We start from the raw sequence: 25000 nt of genomic DNA, 5'->3' as shown, positions 1-25000 counted from the left end.
GAAGTTACTGCCTTTTGCCTTGGCATGACTCCGTATTATTTACAGGCAATGCAAAGGCAGAGTACAGTAACTTCCAAATAAGGGTCAAAGGTCAAGTTTGAACTAAATATTTTTATGTAGATAAATTAATTCATAGAAAAACAAATAATTGCCAAATTTTCAATATCCTACCTACAATAGATTTGGCTGGACAACAAAAAAACTTTAAAGTCATTTTTCTCAGTTCTGCACTCTGGCGAGTTAAGGTCTTTAGCCTTTGTAGGGCAGTAAAGCCGTTCCATCTTTCCCTCTGTGAAGAGAGAAAGCGATTGGGTGTGTGTGTGTGTGTGTGTGTGTGTGTGTGTGCGCGTGCGTGTGTGTGTGTGTGTGTGTGTGTGTGTGTGTGTGTGTGTGAGAGTGTGTGTGTGTGTGTGAGCGAGCTGGGCGCACCGCTACTTCCCCAGTCTGTTTGTAGTTTGTCTCCAATCGAGCTCCTTTGTCCACCGGAAATCAACAGCAGTCAGGGCTGTTAGACTGAACATCCACACACACTGGCTATTTACCTCCACCAAACACCAGGATTTTAATTTGACTTGACAGAGACAGCCTAGTGTAACACATACATCATCAATCTGTGCCCCAGAGGAATGCAGAATTGCAGATTGGAAAGTTGGAGAGAGAGGAGTGGAGTGAGGAGAGGACGGAGCAAAGAGAGGAACAGGATGTTCTCCATTCGAGCCTTGGGGGACAGATGGAGGAGGAGGAGGAGGGAGAGAGAGAGAGAGATGGAATATTTACCTCTCACCTCCCTCTTTCTCTTCTCTCTCCAGGATGAGCATGTGAGCTGTATCTCTCTCTCTCCCTCTCTCAACATGGACACACCGTAGTGGTGGTGTGTGTGCGTGTGCATGCGTGCGCGCTCGTATGAGGAGCGGGAGGGATTGGGGGATTGATTCGACTTTGAGCCAAACCGCCAAAGTCTTGTGGGTGAAGCGCACTCCTCTATTAAAGTAGGCTTCTGTGCTTCTTAATCTCTCTCTCTCTCTCTCTCTCTCTCTCTCTCTCTCTCTCTCTCCCTCTCTCTCTCTCCCTTCTTGTCTTTCTGCCTCCCCTTTATCTTTCTCCCTCCTATTACCCTCTGTCTCTCTTCCTCCCCTTCTATTAGTGTGTGTGTGCGTGCGTGTGTGCCATGGATGTATTAATAGAACTGGATGCGGTGGCTACGTTGACGCCTCGTTCTTGAGAGTGAAGCTTTTTTTGAACAGGGCCACCGACTCCTTTTGACATGCGCAGTTGTGTTTTCTCGGGTCACAGGCATGCGCAGTTGTGCTTTTCTCATGTTTTAATCACGTGATTTGTTGACCCATGAAGTTTACACGTTCATGTGGATTTTAATGCGCGTTCACCGCTCTCCCCGCTGTATTGCATGTCCCTGCATTAGCATTGTTAAATAATAAAAAAAATGATGCAAATAATATTGCATGGTGCAAACTGTTTGTGAACGCGGCGGGGTCTGAGAAAAGCACAAATGCGCATGTCAAAAGGGGTCGATTTTGGCAAGATGGCGCTGATCAATGTTTCAGGAAGTAAATGGCAGCCTGGCCCCTTGGTGTGTGCATGCAGACGTAGCGGTAGCTTCTAGGCTCCATGTTTATTGTCCTAGTCTGCTCTTATACTCTAGAGTTGACACACACACACACACACACACATACAGTACACACACACACAGTACACACACAAACACTCATTCACAGAGCTTTCTGTCTCACTTACATTGCTGCTTATATAGGAGCCCGGCCTTATAGGAAACCAGCTAAGCCCAGGGGTGATGCCAGAACTTCATTTCCCAGCATCCCCGACTACTCGCCCATCTCCAGACTCCAAATACCATCACCCCCCCCCCCCCCCCCCCCCAAACAGTGTCATAACTATATCCAATCTATTTCACTCATGTAACATTGTGTCAATTTTTCATTGCTTGATTCAACCCATATGTTGTGATGTGTGTTAACTGAATAGAAACGGTATACATGGTCAGCCTTGGCTGAGTGTTTGTGTTTGTGTGTGTGTGCGTGCGTGCGTGTGTGTTAACACACTTCCTTTTGTTGTGTTGCAGAATGAGTCCAGGAACATTGAGATGCTGGCAGCAGCCTGTGCTGTGGGGGTTGGCTGCTGTTTCGCTGCACCAATAGGAGGTGAGCGTAGCTTTGACTGACACCCTATTGTCCAATCACAAATGGCCACAACCAGCTATTGGGTGGTTATAAACTGACAACATCTCCACGTAGGGCAAAGTAGAGCCTGCAGAGAAACGTTTTGAGGTTTATCTACTGTAACTGGGTCAACATGTGGTGTGTGTGTGTGTGTGTGTGTGTGTGTGTGTGTGTGTGTGTGTGTGTGTGTGTGTGTGTGTGTGTGTGCGTGTGTGTGTGTGTGTGCGTGCGTGCTGTAGGTGTGCTCTTCAGTATTGAGGTAACGTCAACATTCTTCGCGGTGAGGAACTATTGGAGAGGGTTCTTCGCTGCGACCTTCAGTGCCTTCATCTTCAGAGTGCTGGCCGTCTGGAACAAAGATGAGGGTAAAAAGTGTGTGCGTGCATGTGTGTGTGTGTGTGTGTGTGAGTGAAGGCTGCCTGTCACTCAGTACGTGAAGTGCAGCACCAGGGAAAATAACATACTGGACCTGATGTGCGCCAGTGGCCTATAGCTCCTCTGCCAACGAAGAGGGTACGATGCTATGCCAACAACAAGCCGTGGATCAGTAAGGACATCAAAGCCCTTCTCAATATGATGAAGAGAGCCTTCATGGCTAAGGACAGTGAGGGAGTCAAGCTGGCCCAGAAGGAGCTGAAGAGAGAGCTGAGAAGGGCTGAGTGCATGTGCAGAGGGAAGATTGAGGGTAAATTGGAGAACAACAACCCCAGAGAGGTGTGGGATGTGCTGTGAAAAATCTCAGGGACCAGGAAGTCTGGCATGGACAACGTGCCCCATCCCCAACTCCCCTCTCCCCGCCCACTCCATCACCTCCCCCCGACCCCACCAGGCTATCCATATCGAGAAAAAGGTGAGGAAGGAGCTGTCGAGGCTCCACATCAGGAAAGCCATGGGCCCGGATAACATCAGCCCTAGGGTGCTGAAAACGGGTGCCCGCCAACTGGCTGGAGTCTTCCAGCACCTAGTCACCCTCTCCCTCAGGCTGAAGATAGTGCCCTAACTCTGGAAGACCTCCTGCATTGTTCCGGTGCCCAAAAAGGCACGTCCTAGTGCCCTTAATGACTCCAGGCCTGTGGCTCTGACGTCACACGTCAAGAAGGTCTTTGAGAGATTGGTCCTGCAGCTCCTCCTCTACTCCCTTGACCCCCTGCGGTTCGCGTACCAGGCCAATATCGGTGTGCACAGAGCTTATGCACATCTGGAGAAGCTGGGGCGCACAGTGAGAGTCATGTTCTTTGACTTCTCCAGTGCTTTCAATACCATCCAGCCTCCTCGGCTGGCAGAGAAGCTCTTCGCCATGCAGGTGGACCGAGACCTTTGTGGCCTGGATGACTGACTATCTAACTGACAGGCCACAATATGTTAGCCTGCAGGGTAGCCAGTTAGAGGTGGTGACCAGCAACACTGGAGCCCCCCAGGGAACTGTACTGTCACCGTTCCTCTTCACCCTGTAAACCACAGACCTCCAGTGGCGATTGCTCCTATAAGCCAGGGTAAGCCTGGCTTACCTATAGACATCCAAATAAAACTTGTTTTTTGCGCCATCTTATAGTGAAAGAAGGCACGAAAATCGACTTTCAGACTGTTTTTGACTTAAATGCGTCTTGTATTCTGCCATATTGCTTCATTTTCATCCGTGTTTAGCGTTTTGGTAGTGCTCCGTCGCCCCCTACAGTCCTCATGAAAATACAGTCCACGTTACGGTCCGTTGACACCGGTCTTACTAGCTAGTTATTCACTTAACATTGTAGGCCAGGTAAAATGATTCTGGCTTACGGAAATCAAGACCGAGTGAAAAATCAGCCAATCAAATTAGCCCACACATACAAAACCGTGAATAATGTCGTCATCAGTCGAAATGTAACCTAATCTGTCATTTGCCAAAATGCTTAAAAGTGGGCGTAAGGTAAGCCAGTTCTCAATGTGCTTACATTGGAATACCCATTGATAATTTTAACATTAGGACGGTTTATCCATTCAAAACTTGTCATGACTGTCCCGTCATTCATGTCACCTGTCAATCACATTACCCACTTTAGCTATCTAGCTAGCATCAATGAACATGGGAAACGGAGATCTTGAGTATTTGTTGAAAGTTGATTCCAAAATGAAGTGGATTAAACGAGTTTGGGTTACGATATAAGGTAGGGCTTTTGTGATTAATTACCAGTTGTTATGGCTGTGCGTTTTGCTTTGCCTAGATTTAATCAGCACTCGAGAGCGTGAACTTCCTGCTTCCTGGAGCGGTGGGCTAATAGGGCTAGTAGCCTAGTAGTAGCCTAAACACTGATTAGTGAAGTAGGGGCGTAGGCTATTGAGTGCTGTGCCCTAAGGGGGTGTATTTTATCGTCCATTCCTCTGCGTGGTGCTTGGCTATTGTTGTCATATAATGGCTCTGTAGTTTATTTAGTGTGTCCCTAAAAGCTTGGTTGTTTCGGCCTAAATATTGTCCTCTTATTCGCTCGCTCTCAAATTATTGGCCTTTGTTGACGTGTTAAAAAACATCAGTAGCCTAGGCTACTGTAGTTTTCCTGTATGTTTTTTACATATAAAAATGCCACTGCTCAGCGCCCTTCTGGTACTGTGAAACCGCCCATCAGGGCATGCTTTGAAAGCGAAAAAATTGTGCGCACTGCACGTGCGTGCTTCGTTGGTCCTGGCTTACCCAGTTCTGGGACCCACCAGATGACACTGCAGACCTCCAACACAACTCTGGGACATGCCATCTCCAGAAGTTCTCGGACGACTCCGCCATCGTTAGCTGCATCAGTGGAGATGATGAAGCAGAGTACAGAGGTTTGGTTGAAAGATTTGAGTGCAGGGCCGAGGAGAACCACCTCCAGCTCAACACCACCAAGACCAAGGAGCTGGTGGTGGATTTCCGTCGATGCAGGAGGCGTTACCCAACCCCTGTCACCATCAGGTGGTGGTGGAGATGGCGAACTCATGCAGGTTCCTGGGGGTCCACCTAAATGACAAGCTGAACTGGTCAGAGAACACCGAGGCCCTATACAGGAAGGGTCAAGGCAAACTGTTCTTTCTGTGGAGGCTCAGGTCTTTTGCCGAGTGGGGCAGGTTGCTCAGAATATTCTGGTGGCCAGTGTGCTGTTCTTTGCTGTGGTGTGCTGGGGGAACAATGCAACGGTCGGGGAGTCCAACAGACTAAACAAGCTGGTGAGGAAAGCCAGCTCTGTTGTTGGGCAGGGACTGGACAGCCTGGAGGCAGTGGTGGAGAGGAGGACAAGAGACAGACTGTTGTCCATCCTTAACAACCACTCCCATCTCCTCTATGATGATCTGCAGCAGATGAGGAGGACCTTCAGTGACAGGCTCCTCCCCCCCAGGCGTAGAACAGACCGGTTTCTATGCTCCTTTGTGCCAGCTGCCATCAAACTGTACAACAAGGCCATATACAGTACCACAACCCTCAAATTAGTTATTGCTTCAGTAACAGTCAGTCTGTCAGTCAGTCTGTCTACCCCGCTGTGTGAACACAAACTACTATGGGTCCCGAACTTCTTACCTGCAACCAGCAGCTCTATAGCTCACTCTGTCGGTCGGCCGGTCGACAAGAGACCATGAGTAACTATGCCAGAAAGAATGACCATGATTCAACTGAAAACTGATTCAAAACGCAAATTTCAAAATGCTGGCATTTCCACACCGTTTGACAAAAATGTATGAAACTTGGTACTGTATACTTATGTATTTCCTCATGGGGAACAAATTTGCCTCATTACATTACATTAAAGTCATTTAGCTGACGATTTTGTCCAAAGCACTTTTAGATCAACTCTAGAACCTATACGGTCCGCTATGATGGATTTTTCTGTAGGCTGAAAATTTAGCAAAACTTATAAAAAGCAACTCCTCATACTGGCTGGTCTGAAATTTCACATGTACATGTATGGTGCATGTCTCCGTGTAAACAGCTAATAAATCCAATCCAAGATGGTAGAGAAATTGGCATTTTAAAAACACATTTGGATATAATTTTCAAGTGCTTATAACCTTTTACAACAATAATCTAGGGATTTGAAACTGACTGGCATGGGTAGCCTACTATCATGTTCCTTGTCAAGGAAGCAAGCATTTGTCAAAGAATGGCATACCTCAAAAAACAAGGAAATGGCAGGCATTTGAAATTTGACCAAATTGAGATCCTAATGCTAATATAGTGCTTTAAAACTCATCTTTTCATGAACGCTTAACTGGATTCAGTCATCGTGTATTCTTGAGTATTCTATCCATCAAGCTTGTTAAGGACAAGTTGTTTCGTTAACAATTGTGTGATTTGTGGAATTATAAAGTTAGCACTTTATGCTAATAAATTGACCATTTTGACCATCTTTCTTGTTAGCTGTGACTACAGTAGCTGCTCTTTAGCTCGCTCTGTCAGTTGGCTAGTTGGTCGGTTGGTCCACAGAAATTGGGTCTGGCTGCACATGCGCACAGCACATCCACATGTGTCTGCCGCTATTGTGAATTTGTGCTTGTTAGTTCTAGGAACTAGTTCCAGGAACTAAAAGTAGTGGGGCTTTCTGGTGTGAAAGTGGCTAATAAAGTACTACGTAACCACAGTGGGTTTTCAGTGTGACCTTGTGTTTGTGTTGTTCTGACCTCTCTCCACAGAGACCATCACAGCTCTCTTCAAGACACGCTTCCGCCTGGACTTCCCCTTTGACCTCCAGGAACTTCCTGCTTTCGCTGTCATTGGGTAAGCAAACAGGCCAGCGTGTGCATGTGGACATCTCATCATTTTTGGTCAAAAATGATCTCTTTGAGAGATTTAATATTTACAAATGTCATAGTATATTTTGATGGCGAAACTGTTGTTGTGATTCAAATGTTATTTGGCTAATATAGTTTCCCTCCCTCTCTGTACCTCTGTTAAAATGCTTTTTGCCATCCTTATTATTTTGAGCTCATAGCCTTTGTTTGTCAATTTTCCACTTATTATATTTGTCCATATTCAGATCTGGCATCAATGAACATTCTTGACAGAATTGCAATGAATGGCCAGATCTGCATCAAAACAAAAGTAGGCTACCTCACAAAAAAGAGTTATTGGTCCAGGGAACATAGAGGCAGTTTATGCATCAAAATTACACATTTTGATTGGTCGAAACATCTTAAACCGTAAAAGGGGTGCTAATGAAGTATTACAGCATAGTCACACACATGCCACTTGTCATTCTTCTAATACAATAAAAAAAGAAATGCTGTTTGACAATAGCTTAAAGGAGTAGTAAAGGGAAAATGCATGTTTAGCCCTGTTTTAAGGTTACTTATGATCAATGGATGTGGGTGGGCACCGTGAAAAATCATTCAAAAAACATGTTAAACTCTCAATTTCAAAGACAAGATTCTAGTTCATCTGGAAAGGCTTTTTTAAATATTTAGCATAGAACTATTCAGTCGCAGCACATAGTGTGTAAACCTCCACAAACTAGGTAGCCTAGCAACATAAACAATAACAATAGCTACCGTAAGTAGTTCCGCTTCCTGAATCCCCTCTGCGGATTGATCTACACATCTACAACGGTCGCGTCAATACAAGTCAATGGGTTTCATAAAAGTATCAATAAAACCCTACAGGATTCATACTTTGCAGCGAATTTGATGTCAGAACACCAACGGACACCAATTACCCCCTCGGTGAGCTTCTTGTCTTTGAAATCGAGAGTTTAACATGTTTTTGAAAGATTTTTCAAGGTGCCCACCCACATCCATTGTATGACCAAAACAGTGGTAGAGCAATTATCAACTTTCTCAAAAGTGCTAGTTTTGTCAACATTTTGATATGAACCATTGTATATGATCATAAGTAACCTTAAAACAGGTCTAAACATGTATTTTCGCTTTACTACTCCTTTAATGAAAAGACATTAGGAAGGAGGGTGAATGGAGAGCTGTGAGTGGTTCCTGATTGATTCATTACCTCCTCCCTGCTAAATACCCAGAACAGCATGCATGTGTTCATGTGTCATTAGTATTCTTTCACGTTGGCATGTTTGATTTTTCAATACTAATTGTTATACAGTACCACAATGAGTTTCCAATGATTGCTTAGGATTATCCCTGACAATGAGAGTTTTGTGATATCCTTGACCAATCTTTGATGTGTTTTTTCTCAAAATGTAGTTCTCAAAAGTGCAACATTCAAATAGGCATAATTTATTTCATGTTCGGCCTATTGTAGTGTATGATCCACCATTTCAGATCTGCCATTTGTTAATGTAAAAAGAACAGAAAACCTGTTTTTCTAACTGAAGCCTGTTTTCCATTGGCTGGTTAGTTGCTTCTTAGTTGCCTGTTAGCATAGCCTCGATGTGCTCTGGAAGGTGTTGAGGATAGCCTTGGTGGATATTTTAGCTAGAGAGTGCACTTGGGATGTCTGATTTTAACCTTCTTTAGCTTGAGGGCTTTTCCAAGGCAGTGGATAGAGCCAGAGCCCTTCTAGCTCTTTCTCTTTCTCTCTCTCTCTCTCTTGGACTCTCTCTCCTCCTCCTCCTCTATCTCTCCTCCCGCTCTCTCCTCATCCTCCTGTATCTCTCCCCCCAGATGAAAGAACACCCCCATGTCTAACTCTGCGTACGCTCCTAGGGAGAACAAAACCCCTCTTTTTGTGTGCGTGTGTGCGTTTACGTTTGTGTGTGTGAACGCAAGTGTGTGTGTGTGTGTGTGTGTGTGTGTGTGTGTGTGTAGACGAGCATGTCCTGGTTTGTGTGAGTGTATCGTTCCACTCCACCAGTAGATCTCCATGGTGAAAGTCGGTCAGTGTTTCAGTCAAGTAGGGCAGAGACGACGCAGGGAGAGTTCTCCTGTGCTACATTCTCCGCCGGGCCACTAGGCCGTCTGGTAAACTCCTCTCAGCCTCGCAGGCTGCAGTCCACCACCCATGGTTTGTGAAGACGGCGCTCAGGGGTTGAGAACGCACACACACTTTTCATACTGTACACGGTCGTAAACGCCGACGCTCACACACACCTTCACCGGCCGCCCACACCACCACAGCTGCCGCCTGGATTCAGAATCACTACTGATGGTTCAAAAACAAGAAGTAAGGGTGTTAACGGTGCGCCAGGTGCTAACGGTCAGAGCTACGTAACAAGTCAGTGAACAGAGTCTTAATGAAGAGGTATGGGCATGTGGTCAGCAGGACAGACACAGACAGACAGACAGACAGATAGGCAGACAGACGGGCTGGACAGACAGACGTGCTGGACAGACAGGCAGGCAGACAGACAGACAGACAGACAGACAGACAGACAGACAGACAGACAGACAGACAGACAGACAGGCAGACAGACAGACAGACAGACAGACAGACAGGCAGGCAGGCAGGCAGGCAGGCTGGGAAGGCAAGGCAGGCAGGCAGACAGACAGACAGACAGACAGACAGACAGACAGACAGACAGACAGACAGACAGACAGACAGACAGACAGACAGACAGACAAGGCAGACAGATGGGCTGGACAGACAGATAGACAGACACAGACAGACAGGGCAGGTGGACTGGCAGGAACCAGGGTTTGGAACTGGAAAGCAGGAAAAAGCTATTAGTCAACTAGTCAGTGAGCACAGCCCGAGCACACAGAGGGAGAGGGCGTGATGGAGTGATGAACCGCAGGTGGACTGAATGATGTGATCAAGCTGAGCACTGGAGCCACGCCCACACACACGCACACACACACACACACACACAGCCAGGGTGGGGAGAGAGCTAGGGGGAGGGTGTGCCACCGGGGCTGCAGTATTAAATCCTTCAAAATTGATCTGTGAATGCGGGAATAGAAATGCAGGAAATTAGATTCAGTCTGTACACCCCCAGAGACTCCAAGTTACCATTCCTACGTCCCTCCCCCCCCCCCCCCCCCCCCCCCCCCCCCACACACACACACACACACACACACACACACACAAACAAACAGGCACATACACACGCACACATATCATATACACACAGGCACACACACACATACCACACCACACACACACACACACACACAGGCACACACACACGCACACATATCATACACACACAGGCACGCACACACATACCACACCACACGCACACACATACCACACCATACACACACACACACACACACACACATACAGTTCACACGCGCGCACACACACACACACACACATATACACGGGCAGACTTTGCTATGTTTAATTCATTACAAATAAAACAGGCTCCAGATGGGCCTTCTCTGGCATGCAGTCTGAGTAGTTGACTTTTTTTTGAGACACTTGTTACACACTTATTGTATTTATTTGATTGTATATTGTCTCTTTCAGTACAGTACACTGCCATATCCTGTCTGTTTCTAGTACTCGTTTCCTGCTGGTGCTGTGTGACCACCACCTTTCCCCCCCGGGGATCAATAAAGGCTGTCAGATCGTATTGTAGTTAGTTGATAATGATGAGTTTTTGCCACATTGGATGCATCTTCATGTCAATTTTCCGGACAGCAAATCACAAATTTGAATTGGGTCGGCAATCCTGCGCACACACACACACACACACACATTCCAAAGACTGGCAATGCAGCCTGTATAAATCTCCCTTGTCATGCGTTCATCACTTATGCTGGAGTATTTGACAATGATTGAGTTAATTATGCAGTCAGAAGAATGACCAGAGAGCATCCACACACCTGCACCCACACACCTGCATCTGCACACCTGCATCCACACACCTGACCTGCATCCACACACCTGAACTGCCTCCACACACCTGCATCCACACACCTGACCTGCCTCCACACACCTGCATCCACACACCTGACCTGCATCCACACACCTACATCCACACACCTGCACCCACAAACCTACATCCACAAACCTGACCTGCATCCACACACCTGACCTGCCTCCACACACCTGCATCCACAAACCTGCACCCACAAACCTGCATCTACACACCTGACCTGCATCCACACACCTGCACCCACAAACCTGCACCTACACACCTGCATCCACACACCTGACCTGCATCCTTACACCTGCACCCACAAACCTGCATCCACACACCTGCATCCACAAACCTGCATCCACACACCTGCATCCACACACCTGCCTCCACACACCTGCATCCGTACACCTGCATCCGCACACCTGACCTGCATCCACACACCTGCATCCGCACACCTGCATCCGCACACCTGACCTGCATCCACACACCTGACCTGCCTCCACACACCTGCATCCGCACACCTGCCTCCACACACCTGCATCCACACACCTGCATCCGTACACCTGCATCCGCACACCTGACCTGCATCCTTACACCTGCACCCACAAACCTGCATCCACACACCTGCATCCACAAACCTGCATCCACACACCTGCATCCACACACCTGCACCCACACACCTGCCTCCACACACCTGCCTCCACACACCTGCATCCACACACCTGGATCCGTACACCTGCATCCGCACACCTGACCTGCATCCAAACACCTCCATCCACACACCTGCATCCGCACACCTGCATCCGCACACCTGACCTGCCTCCACACACCTGCATCCACAAACCTGCATCCACACACCTGCATCCGCACACCTGACCTGCATCCACACACCTCCATCCACACATCTGCATCCACACACATGCATCCGCACACCTGCATCCGCACACCTGACCTGCCTCCCCACACCTGCACCCACACACCTGACCTGCCTCGAAACACCTGCATCCACACACCTGCACCCACAAACCTGCATCCACACACCTTACCTGCATCCACACACCTGACCTGCATCCACACACCTGCACCCACAAACCTGCATCCACACACCTGCTCCCACACACCTGCCTCCACACACCTGCCTCCGCACACCTGCATCCGCACACCTGCATCCGCACACCTGCATCCGCACACCTGACCTGCATCCACACACCTGCATCCGCACACCTGACCTGCATCCACACACCTGCATCCGCACACACCTGCATCCACACACCTGCATCCACACACCTGCATCCGCACACCTGCATCCGCACACCTGACCTGCATCCAAACACCTCCATCCACACACCTGCAGCCACACACCTGCATCCGCACACCTGCATCCGCACACCTGACCTGCCTCCACACACCTGCACCCACAAACCTGCCTCCACACACCTGCATCCACACACCTGCCTCCACACACCTGCATCCACACACCTGCCTCCACACACCTGCATCCACACACCTGCATCCACACACCTGCATCCACACACCTGCCTCCACACACCTGCCTCCACACACCTGCCTCAACACACCTGCCTCAACACACCTGCCTCAACACACCTGCGCTGAGCTTAGCAGCCTGCAACCTCAACACATACTTCAACACTAACATATACTGTTGAAGAATCCCTCTTGATTGTTCTACTGTACCTCTCTCTCCCCCCTCTCCCTCCCTCCCTCCTCTCCCTCCTTCCCTCCCTCCCTCCCTCCCTCCCTCCCTCCCTCCCTCCCTCCCTCCCTCCCTCCCTCCCTCCCTCCAGCATTGCCAGTGGCTTCGGCGGGGCTCTGTTCGTCTACCTGAACCGGCTGATCGTCCAGTTCATCAGGAAACAGAAGGCCATCAACAAGTTCCTCATGAAGAAGTGAGTGATGACGCTGTCCCTGCCTGCTGGCGCGACGCTGGGTCCTAGAGAGAGACCCATTCGTCATGTTAGACCTTTATTAATGGATGGCCTTTACTTACTCCCACACACACGGATTAGCAGGCGCCATGCAGCCTCTCTTCAGTGGCGAATGCCGTTAACTTGGCAGTACTCAGTCACGCCCATTTAACGCTTTTGGGGGCATTTAGTGATTAAAGAGAATGTGCTAGTTTATACTGATATAAGGTTATTTACAATCATATACAACAGTGCACATAAATGTTTTCAAAGACTGTGCACTTGAGATATTAGGGCTCATTGCTCATGTCACAGCTACTGTAATCATATAATGGATCCATTACTGTATATGGTTAGCTGTGACATAATGCAATGAGTTCTAATATCTCGAGTGATTCAAATGTTGATATGGACCGTTGTGTACTGTATGGTCGTAAATAACCTTATCTTATCAAAATGCTACTTGCTTGCTTATCTTATCAAACTGCTACTAAAATGCACTTTCTACTCCACTCTTTTCCCTTCTTCCCCTCTCTTCTATCTCTCTCTTTTTGCATCTCTCTTCATTTGTCTCTCTCTCTCTCTCTCTCTCTCTCTCTCTCTCAGGCGTTTGCTGTATCCAGCTCTGGTGACTCTGCTGGTGTCCACACTAACCTTTCCCCCCGGGTTTGGACAATTCATGGCTGGCAAGGTCAGTTCCTCCTCGGCCGACAGGCGCTAACGGGACCCAGGGAAGAGGTGGCATCCAGACACGGCATGTCTCTAGAGACAGCATGTCTCTACACTATGTGGCCACTACACACCTTATGTCATATGGGTGTCGATGCAGAAATGACACGAGGCGCATCTTGGTGTGTGTGTGTGTGTGTTTGTGTGTGTGTGTGTTTGTGTTTGTGTGCATATGCGTATGTGTGTGTACTGTACATACATGAAGGTTCTAGATGAGAACAGTGCCCTTTGGCTTGGAGGATGTGAGTCACCTGAGACAGAGAGACTGAGAGAGGATGGAGGAGACTGAAGGAGTGTGCGTGTGTGCGTGTGCGTGTGCGTTTGTGTGCATGTTTGTGCGTGTGCGTGTGTGTGTGTGTGCGTGCGTGTGTGTGTGTGTGTGTGCGTGTGTATGTGTGTGTGATTGTGGTCCATGGTGGTTAAAGGACAATGCTCGTTTTTGACAAGCATTGTTGTGGTTTTCAAATACGGGGTCTTTAGCCTCTGTAATATGATCTTTACACGCCTTTCCCCACTTGCTCCAGCACGCATGCGCACAGGCCAGCGTGCAGACTGGCTATTCTCCGGCTACACTCCAACTCACATTCTCTGCGCTACGATCGGATTGTTGGTGCCTAGAATATTGTGTGCAATATGGCTGAATATTTGTCAGATTTAGAGGATCTAGAAAATGAATTAGAATATGACGGACGTCCATATCGTTTTGAGCCGCGAGTGTAGCCGGAGAATAGCCAGTCTGCGCGCTGGCCTGTGCGCATGCGTGCTGGAGCAAGTGGGGAAAGGCGTGTAAAGATCATATTACAGAGGCTAAAGACCCCGTATTTGAAAACCACAACAATGCCTCGCTTTGAGGAATCTCAACTGTCGATTCATCCAATCTGATTGATGAAAACAACCGTTTAGCGGCCGAAAATAGATTTTGAGAAACTGCATTCTCGTTGCCCCGATCACCGCCATTACATGGATATACTGGCTCGCGCTGGATTTTGAATTTCTTCTACAGGCCTCCGAACTACACAAAAGTGATCTCGGTGAGTCAAACTTCTGATAATATGTCGTAAATAAGGTCCAGGTTGCCAAAAACGAGCATTGTCCTTTAAGAGTGACTAATGCCACTACAACAAGCTCAGTCAACGAGCTTGTAGATAATTTCAATGTTAAAATTACAAACATTATTGATGCCGTTGCGCCCACTAAGCTGAAAGTGATCTCTGGTAAGAGAAGATCTCCATGGAGAAACGCCATGCTGGTCAGAATAGAAAAGAGAGAGTGTCGAAAATCTGAACGCAGGTGGCGAAAAACAAATCTCCATGTTCATTATGACATCTATAAAGAGAGACTTCGCATTTATAATATGGAGCTGAGAAATGCCCGGCAGACCTTCTTTTCTGACATCATCACCAAAAACCATAACAATGCGCGTGCTTTGTTTGCCACTGTTGATAGGCTGACAAACCCTCCTGTGTCAGAAGCCTCTGAACTTCTATCCACCAGGGCCTGCAATGAATTTGCCTCATTCTTCACTGACAAAATTCAGAAAATTAGACAAGCAGTTAGTGCCTCCATTCCAGGTACAGGACATGTGTCATGCTGATTGGGTACAAGATTCAGCACTGCTCCCTAAAAACACTACACACACAAACACACACTACACACACACTACACACACACACACACACCACACACACAAACTTCAGTGCATTTCACACAGCGTTAGCACCCCTTTACCTATCCCTATTTCCAAAACGGGTACATTAACGCCTCTCAGCCATCCGAGCCGCTTCACATCAGCCTGGCATTACGCTCTCCCTGCATGAGATGAAGTTCCACTGGAAAACCACTCAGACTTCTCCTTCAGGTTATACATATACTGTATATTAAAGCATTATGGAACGAGAAGCAGTGGGATGGCACGGATATCGCCACGGCTAGCGGGAGTGGTTAGGCACGACGCTTTTATACAACGGTTGCCACATGTATCCGTCAATATTTCAAAAAGAAAGACAATACGAACTTTAAAATGTATTTTTAATGGAACTATTTGTTAATCATTTGCGGATACTTCCGCTGAAAAAGGGAACGTTGCCAGGCAACGACAATGCTACAGCAGATCTTTGTAAACATTGATCTGGACACTGCCACAGCTACTAATGAGAGGTGGATTGATATTAAAGGATGTGCGAACATTCCATTTTAGCGTGGGGATATCGTGGTTATCGCCACGGCTGGATTGCAAACTGACCAATAGAGACTGGACCGGATCTATACCGTTGTATAAATATAGATATCAGTACGCCGGCGTGCTTATGAGGGGGGAAAGGATACCTGTTATCCTGTTACGCTAACAGGTTTTGTACTGTAGTATCATTTTTTCCGGTCCCCTTTCAAACACATATTTCTCACCCGTTTCACACCAAGTGCTCTGGTGCTCATCCTGGTGCTCTGGTGCTTATCCTGATACAGACTTTAAGCTGCAGGCTTTCAACATATACGCAGGCATAGCGGACAAGTGGACGCACAAGGGCGGAGAGAGTTAGGACGCGGGAGACATTCACAGGGAAGGGCGGAGAGAGTTAGGACGCGGGAGACATTCACAGGGAAGGGCGGAGAGAGTTAGGACGTGGGAGACATGGGCGGAGAGAGTTAGGACGCGGGAGACATTCACAGGGAAGGGCGGAGAGAGTTAGGACGCGGGAGACATTCGCAGCTTATTCCCCGGTTCACTTCGGTATTTAACCATAACGAGACACGGCGGCACATAGTTCAGGAGGTAGAGGGGCCGACCGGGGATCAAAGGGTCCCCTGTTCCATCCCAGCCCCCAGAGTGCAAGACACTGAACCCCAAAATCGCTCACGAGCGGCAGTAGTAGTACCTAGTACCCTCGCCTCACAGCTAGAAGGTCTCCGGGCCTCTCGTGCAGATTTGCATGTTCTCCCCGTGTTCACAAGGGTTTCCTCCATGTTCACAATGGTTTCCTGTCTGTCCCTGGCGAAGACGGACAGGAGCACTTGGTTGGCCCCCGGGCGCGTCCCCTGCACGCTGCCTACTGTCTGCTCCCGGCTGCCCTTGGGGGAAGGACGACGGGATGGGTTAAGCGCAGAGAAAAATTGAATTGGTGGTCACTTCTGTCACTGTGTGTGTGTGCCTCATCACCATGTCCTGTGCAAAATCCACTGTATGACATTAAAAGTTCTTTATTTTGTTGAAAACCAAAACACAAACGGAGCTGGTCACGGAAACGACTGTAGGCCGGCTGCTGTCTGCCGGCTTCTGACTATAACTGTCGCCTCACGATGTCACTTCCTGTGCATCCCCCCAGCTGACCCAGAAGGAGTCCCTGCAGACGCTGCTGGACAACCGGACCTGGGCCAAGCAGGGCATCGCCGAGGAGTTCGACTACATCGGCCACTCCCAGGCCTGGAAGCACCCGCAGGTCAACGTCTTCGTCACCCTGGTGCTCTTCATCGTCATGAAGGTAAACATACTCAATCATCATCATCGTCATTGCTTCCTCTTTCTTCTCTTCTTTGATCTTCCGTCATTATTGCGAAGGAAAGATCTTAGTTTTTCACCCCGGCTTGTCCTTTTCTCTTCCGTTCCTCCCCGTTCCCTCTCTTCTTTCCTCTCCACTCTTCCTCCTGCTCCTCCTCTCTTCTACTCCTCCTCCTCCTCTCTTCTACTCCTCCTCCTTCCTGTGTTCGGACCTCTACCTCTTCCAACGCACCTCTTCCCACCAGCCGGGGCGGCTGTGGCTCAGGAGGCAGAGCGGGTCGTCCAACGATCGTAGGGTCGGCGTTTCGAATCCCGGCTCCTCCTGACGACATGTCGAAGTGTCCTTGAGAAAGACACCGGAACCCCAAATTGCCCCCAATGAGCAGGCTGGCACCTTGCATGGCAGCTGCCGCCATTGGTGTGTGTATGTGTGTGTGAATGGGTGAAAGAGAGGCCTTCATTGTAAAGCGCTTTGAATGAGTGCAGTCCGTTTACCCTCCCTCCGCTGTTCCCTTCCTGTGGCCTTCCTCTCTCTCCGTGTCGGCCTTAAGCAAAGGTGACCGTTCAAAAGTATTGAGACCCGGCCCCCCGGTGCCTTTTGGCAGTCGGCCTTCAGCAGGATATGTTTTTGAGAGCTATCGGTTCATCACGAGACGAGGAAGCAGGATTTGACAGTATTACCCAGCCTCCTCAGCGGGATACGAGGGCAGGTGGAGGGGCGGGCCCCCACGCTGTCAGTTCATTTGCTTCCCTGTAACCTTTATTCACCCCCTCAACCATCCGCCCTGCTGAAATGAATAGTTCTCTTATAAAAGAGGAAGCCTGCTGTAAATCTCCTCCCTCAGTCGCATTGTGCGTGCGTGTGTGTGTGTGTGTGTGTGTGGCCCAGAGCTGTGTGTGAATCCCAGTGTGTTGATCAGATCCTGTCCCTGGATAGAAAGCGAGAGAGAGAGAGGAGAGGAGAGGAGAGGCCTCGCCGTGGGCTAGATTAGTACCCGACTGGTGCGTGGGTGGCTGTGTGGGTGGGACTGAGGGGAGCGTTAGTGTGTGAGTGAGTGTGTGTGTGTGTGTGCGTGTGCATGTGCGTGTGTGTGTGTGCGTGTGCGTGCGCTCTGATGTTATCTAACCATGAGAGAGATCTGATTGAGTGTGATGATCTGTGCTGCAGTAATGGAAGATATACTCTCTCTCTCTCTCTCTCTCTCTCTCTCTCTCTCCATTTTTTCCTACTGTCATGTTCTCAGTCTCCTCTCACAAACCCTAAAAAGTTTGTGAGAGAAGCTCACTCAAAACCCTCAGGTACTTTGAAATTACTCTGTAAATCAAATTTTTATGCAGTCCTTCATGCTCCTCTATTTCTGAAGTAGACACACACCCACATACGCACACAAACAAGTGCGCACACACACACAGTATGCAATCTAGTTTTTATTCCTTCAGTGCCCTAAACCAGTGTGTGCGTGTGCGTGCGTGCGTGTGTGTGTGTGTCACTCTTGTCTCTCTGTCCCTGCTGTGTCCTCTACTGTAATGAGACACCTCTATGGTCAGTCATGTGACCACACTGCTCCAATCCCTCCTGTCTTCCAATGTCACTACCCCTGGGGACGTCTGTTTTTCTCTCTTTCTGTGTGTGTGTGTGTGTGTGTGTGTGCGTGTGTTGCGTGTGTGCGTGTGTGCGTGTGAGCGTGTGTGTGTGAAGTTACTGTAAGTGGTGGTGTGTAATCTCATCAAAGATAGGGGTAGTATTTGCTGTATGTTCTCTGATGCATCCAGGAGTCCCATAAGTAGTCTACTCTCACACGCACACACACACACACACACACACACACACACACACACACACACACGCAAACATTCATTTTGTAGTCACCGGCGCTCACAAATACCCTTCCACATCCTTTACAGAACACACAAACACATCTACCCACCTTGACACACACGCACACACACACGCCCCATCGCCTACACAGCATAGAGAGAGAGAGAGAGACTCCTCCTCTCTGGCTCCAACACTGTTGGCTCAGAGAGAAGTCCACGCCGCCCTCTGTCAGCTCTCTGGAAGTGTTGTTCCAGCATCAACATCTCTTGCGGCGTCAGCGTCCTTCTGGAGTGACGTGAACACATGCAGGTGTTTGGCTTCGGTGCTTCCTGTTCCATGAAACAGCACCAGACAGCGAGAAAGGGAGAGAGGTACGCTGACTTCCTATTCTAAAAGCGTAATGGCCACTTCCCACACGCATTCCGAGAGTTCCTATGCGAAAGTAAAATACAACAGTAATTGATTACTTTCTAGGAGTTTAAACAAACAAAACAAATGAATACCCTTCCGTGCAGGTACATGTGCTTGTGCGCTAGAAAACCTGGCCCCTCCCACATGACTAAGCATTAGTATCCAGGTGAGACTTACTGTACAGGTAAGCATGACATCATATATAATATCCAGGTGAGACGAACTGTACAGGTGAGCACAGTGGCGTAAATATCAATGATGCAACGGTTCAGCACGTCGGAGGACAGAAGCTGCCAGGGGCACATGCAAACAATAACAAAATGTAGGAAGGGATTTTTTCCGCTTTTTTATTGTAGCTGGGCCAAGCCCCCAGGATTCGAAATCTAAAGTGAAGCCCTATTGAACCGCGCCATCTTGGCAGAATTTGTAGTCATTTGGCTATTTCCGGTGACTTTTGTACTTGCGCAGTTGTGCTTTTCTGTCCTATGCGCGTCCACGAACAAGTTCTGTGAAATGCAATGAAATGAAAACCGGCTTGCATATTAACTTGTTTTTGTCAAATATATCCATTGGAGACATTATTTTTTATCCAGGCATCTTAGTTTTAACAGGTTAATTATAGCTGAACATGTTTTGTTTGCTAGTAGAAGGTATTCATTACATTTGTGATAACGTTATTGCAGCCAGGCTAACTTCCTCCAGGGAGCCAGTGACAAGCGAGTTGAAAAGCTTCACTCCCCGCCAGCAGGAGCTTTGGCCGCTGCTGCCGCATCTCGGATAACCCGCTGAGTTCGTGGCTGCTATTTCACATTCGCCCTTGATCAATCCCAATACCGATCCATGGTAATAATGAATCAATCGTTCAGATATAGGTTGGGTTCCGGTGCATAGTTGAAATGGTAGTGGGATACGGTGATAAACTGGAGTGATCATTTGACAGCAATTATTAGTCTTTTCCAGAAATGGACAGAAACGGGATCTTTTTTAGAATAACAGGAATTTATTCACATACAATGGAAAGGAGTTGATATGTAGGCATAAAGATGAAACGATACACTGCCATTCAACAATCCACAATAATTAGCCTACATGGTTAAGTTTGGGTGTTTTCAGTCAACGTTGGCGTTGACCGCTTCTAGCTTCTATATCGAATGGCCGACTGGTGTAAGATGGATAGCCTAAGGTTAGAGAGATAAATGTAGGTTATGTTAATAAAGCCAACAATGATGTTGTAAAATGCATGCAGCACTGCCGATCTGAAAGATTGATTCATTATTACCATGGATCGGTATTGGGATTGATCAAGGGCGAGTGTGAAATAGTAGCCACGAACTCAGCGGGTTATCCGAGATGCGGCAGCAGCGGCCAAAGCTCCTGCTGGCGGGGAGTGAAGCTTTTCAACTCGCCTGTCACTGGCTCCCTGGAGGAATTTAGCCTGGCTGCAATAACGTTATCTTGAACGGAATAAATACCATCTACTAGCAAACAAAACATGTTCAGCTATAATTAACCTGTTAAAACAGGATAAAAAATAATGTCTCCAATGGATATATTTGACAAAAACAGGTTAATATGCAAGCCGGTTTTCATTGCTAAATCAAAGCGGGGAGAGCCGGGAACGTACGTCTACATTTCGTGAACTTGTTCGTGGACGCGCGTAGGCCAGAAAAGCACAACTGCGCAAGTACAAAAGTCACCGGAAAGCCAGAAAAGCACAACTGCGCAAGTACAAAAGTCACCGGAAATAGCCAAATGACTACAAATTTGCCAAGATGGCGCGGTTCAATAGGGCTTCATTTGTGATAGCGCTCAGTGAATGGAGTGGCTGTATCCAGTTCTATTAATACATCCATGAGCTGGGCCCTCTCGAGCATCGACCGGTTCACGTCTTCAAAGTAACCAAGCGATTATGCTAAATTAATTTGTCTATACCAATGACCTTGGTCCCATATGACACCTTTCATGGACAATGTCAACTGTTTCTCAACCTCAAAAGTTTGAGCAAGTGTTCAGCAAAAGAGCTGCATAACTTAAAGATAGCAGCATAACGCTTAGCAAGCCCAACAGAGGGAGGATAAAAGAGAGCGATGAGAGTGTACTGCTAAACTGACTAAAGGAGACAGATTAGACTCATAATACCCAGTTATCGAATGCGGCTCCACAAGAAAGACTCTCAGTAGAGCCAGGAATTTGGATTTGAGCAGGATTGTTAATGACTTTGCTGAGCGCAAGGCCCGTAGGATGAGCCTCTAATGGAAGGCCCGTAGGATGAGCCTCTAATGGAAGGCCTGTAGGATGAGCCTCTAATGGAAGGCCCGTAGGATGAGCCTCTAATGGAAGGCCCGTAGGATGAGCCTCTAATGGAAGGCCCGTAGGATCAGCCTCTAATGGAAGGCCCGTAGGATGAGCCTCTAATGGAAGGCCTGTAGGATGAGCCTCTAATGGAAGGCCCGTAGGATGAGCCTCTAATGGAAGGCCTGTAGGATGAGCCTCTAATGGAAGGCCTGTAGGATGAGCCTCTAATGGAAGGCCCGTAGAATGAGCCTCTAATGGAAGGCCCGTAGGATGAGCCTCTAATGGGTGACTGCAGGTTTCTCTTTGTTATGGAGTGGGATCAGGGATTGAAATCTATAGCCATGTCTACAATATAATAGTTACCTCTCTTATGTTGGAAAATGTGCCCCTAATGGAGCCTAATCTGTCTGTGATAACATTTGTGACCGCCACCAGAGGTTTGGTCCTGATGTCTGTCTAGGTCATTTTTCAGCTTTTTACAGATTATGAAAGTGTAAATTGTAAGCATTCAGAGGATGTGCCATGCATCTGCAAATATTGCTTATATAATATAAGATATGCTTCTGTTGGTACACCTGAAATCACTAAGCAGAGAAAAAGGGCCTCAAAGATTCAGAGCTGTTCACACTTCTCACAGCCAGGTCATTTAATTTTATTTATACTTTTGAAGCACTGAGGTTTCCCTTGTTTACAGTGATGACAAGCTTACACAGAGACACAAAAAAACAAAACATATAATAATAATAATAATAATAATAATTGTAATATAATAATAACTAGAAAGGGTGGTTAGAGATCACAAGGCTCCGCCCATTAATGCATTTTGTTGGTGTAATCATGTTGAAATGGTTAAACTCACTCCTCAGTATAAATATAGCACACTTGCACCATTGAAGAGTGAGCTTTTTGGTGGTGTAACTGAGTGGTTTTTATTAGAGGTGGTCATGTACAGTATGAACACAACTGAACATACTTGTGTACTGGTGTAATTTTTGCAATCAGCCATTACAGACAATAACAGAAGGCATAAGTTACAAAACTGTACACAGAAATTAAGTCAAGTGTTCATTCCTCTGGGGGGTAAAAAGGACAGGCACTAACCCAGTGTCCATGCCTCTGGGACGGGTAGAGGGGCACTAGCCCAGTGTCCATGCCTCTGGGAGGGGTAGAGGGGCACTAGCCCAGTGTCCATGCCTTTGGGAGGGGTAGAAGGGCACTAGCCCAGTGTCCATGCTTCTGGGAGGGGTAGAAGAGCACTAGTTCAGTGTCCATGTCTCTGGGAGGGGTAGAGGGGCACTAGTTCAGTGTCCATGTCTCTGGGAGGGGTAGAGGGGCACTAGCCCAGTGTCCATGTCTCTGGGAGGGGTAGAGGGGCACTAGCCCAGTGTCCATGCCTCTGGGAGGGGTAGAGGGGCACTAGTTCAGTCAGTGTCCATGTCTCTTGGATGGGTTCTAAGTTGGCTTATGCTACATCCCTCAATTGAGTTTCGTGAAAATCGTTCTGGTAGTTTTTGTATAATCCTGCTATGTGACGAACTAACTAACAAACTAACACACAAGACTGAAAATATACCCCCAACCAGCGGCCCCTGGGCGGAGCCAAAAAGTTAGTTACATATTGAAGTACATAGGTCTAGAGCCATGGATTTAAACTCTGTGACTGAAGGAAGTACCTCAAGCTTTAGAATCTGTTGTAAGGTATTCCATGTATAAGGAGAATCATGGAAAAAGCAGCCCTTCCAAATGCAGGTAATGGGTGGGATCAATAGCTGGATAGCCACTCCCCCGTGATGGTCTGATGGGCTTTTCAGTAAGTTTACTGAAAAGTAATACATTAAATTGACTAAAGGTAGTGATAGTTCAATAATAAAACATATATGAATGTATAATTCATGAATATATATACATTAATTATGAATTATTAAATCATAATTCATAATTCCAATCTACATGGTTACTGTGTATGCACAATGCTATGAATTCTATGAATAATGCCGGTGCCATTGAAAAAATGATTTGCATTGGGGCCAATCACAATTACAGTTAAGTCCATAGATATTTGACACAACTTTCATCATTTTGGATCTGTACACCACCACAATGGATTTGAAATGAAACATTCAATATGTGCTTTAAGTGCAGACTCGCTGCTTTAATTTAAGGATATTTACATCCAAATCAGGTGAACGGTGTAGGAACTACACATTTTTTTTATATGTGGTCCCCCCTTTTTTAAGGGACAAAAAGTTATTGGACAATTGGCTGCTCAGCTGTTCCATGGCGAGGTGTGTTATTCCCTTGTTATTTCATTTACAAAGAGCAGATAAAAGGTCTAGAATTCATTTCAAGTGTGCTACTTGCATTTTGAATATATTGCTGTCAACTGCTGTGAAATCCAAAGAGCTGTCACTATCAGCTGTCACTATGGACACATCAGTTCCAATGCTTCCAATGCTAATCCAGCACAATGAGAGCGGGATAGCCAGTTAGCTCATGGGCTCACAACCACTAGCAGCAGCTTCCATAACATTAATGGTAGCGGCCAGTGGCTAAAGCAGTTACACTGATGATAACATAAAGTCATCCCCACTGGGTCTTGAACCCCGGTCTCCCGGGTGGGAGTCCAATGCTCTCACCACTACTCTACTTTTGGAGTGGAGATTGACGGGTTGGTTTTGGTGTCCTTCTTCCAGTCCATAGTGTGGGTTGGTGTTAGAATAAGGGTTGGGGTTGGGACAGGATCTGACCTAGAAGGCAAGCGGTAACGGTTGGAGTGAAAGGATGAACATGTGGAGGTTTGGGGTATAGTCCCATAAAGTCATCCCCACCGGGTCTTGAACCCCAGTCTCCAGGGTGGGAGTCCAATGCTCTCACCACTACTCTACTTGTGCAGTGGAGATCGGCGGGTTGATTTTGGTGTCCTCCTTGATTTTGTGTGCTGGGACTACTGCCTCTTGTGGTGCCAACAGAGAAATGCAGGCCAACATTGTCCGGAGGGAGGAAGGGAGTGATAACCGGATAAACGCTATCCTAGGTGTGCTGGCTTACAGCCACGCACAAAGATGACCATTTGATTCATGATTATGTTAATTTGTCCAATTACTTTTGGTCCCTTATAAAGGGGGGTACCACATTTGAATTTTATGTACATAAATACCTTCAAATTAAAGCTGCACTTAAAGCATATTGAATGTTTCATTTCAAATCCATTGTGGTGGTGTACAGAGCCAAAATGATGTCACTGTCCAAATATTTATGGACCTAACTGCATGTTACGTCACTGACATTACCATATCATATTGAATATCCAGGTGACACGTATAGTTTAGGTAAGCATGACATAACCAGGCCAGGCCAGGGTAAGTATAGGGCATACATGCATATCACATCATAAATCATAAGCATCTCCAAAAGTGAATAATTCACCT

At 47.3% G+C, this 25000-nt stretch overlaps 1 protein-coding gene across 1 annotated transcript in view; it reads left to right on the top strand.

Moving 5' to 3' along the window:
* Positions 1 to 25000, top strand: part of LOC311313002 (chloride channel protein 2-like) — a gene marked incomplete at its 5' end in the record, with an annotated part of 240753 nt that overhangs the window by 152269 nt on the left and 63484 nt on the right. The window contains 6 exons of the mRNA XM_084443013.1: positions 2096 to 2174; positions 2432 to 2557; positions 6825 to 6909; positions 12706 to 12807; positions 13432 to 13516; positions 16875 to 17030. Coding sequence (XP_084299139.1) covers positions 2096 to 2174; positions 2432 to 2557; positions 6825 to 6909; positions 12706 to 12807; positions 13432 to 13516; positions 16875 to 17030 — 633 coding nt within the window. The remainder of the gene's footprint in view (positions 1 to 2095; positions 2175 to 2431; positions 2558 to 6824; positions 6910 to 12705; positions 12808 to 13431; positions 13517 to 16874; positions 17031 to 25000) is intronic.

The sequence above is a fragment of the Borostomias antarcticus genome (genome assembly GCF_949987555.1).
Source record: "Borostomias antarcticus genome assembly, chromosome: 1".
Lineage (NCBI taxonomy): Eukaryota > Metazoa > Chordata > Actinopteri > Stomiiformes > Stomiidae > Borostomias > Borostomias antarcticus.
Note: the sequence above shows the minus strand (reverse complement) of the source record. Positions and strands in the feature narration are given on the sequence as shown.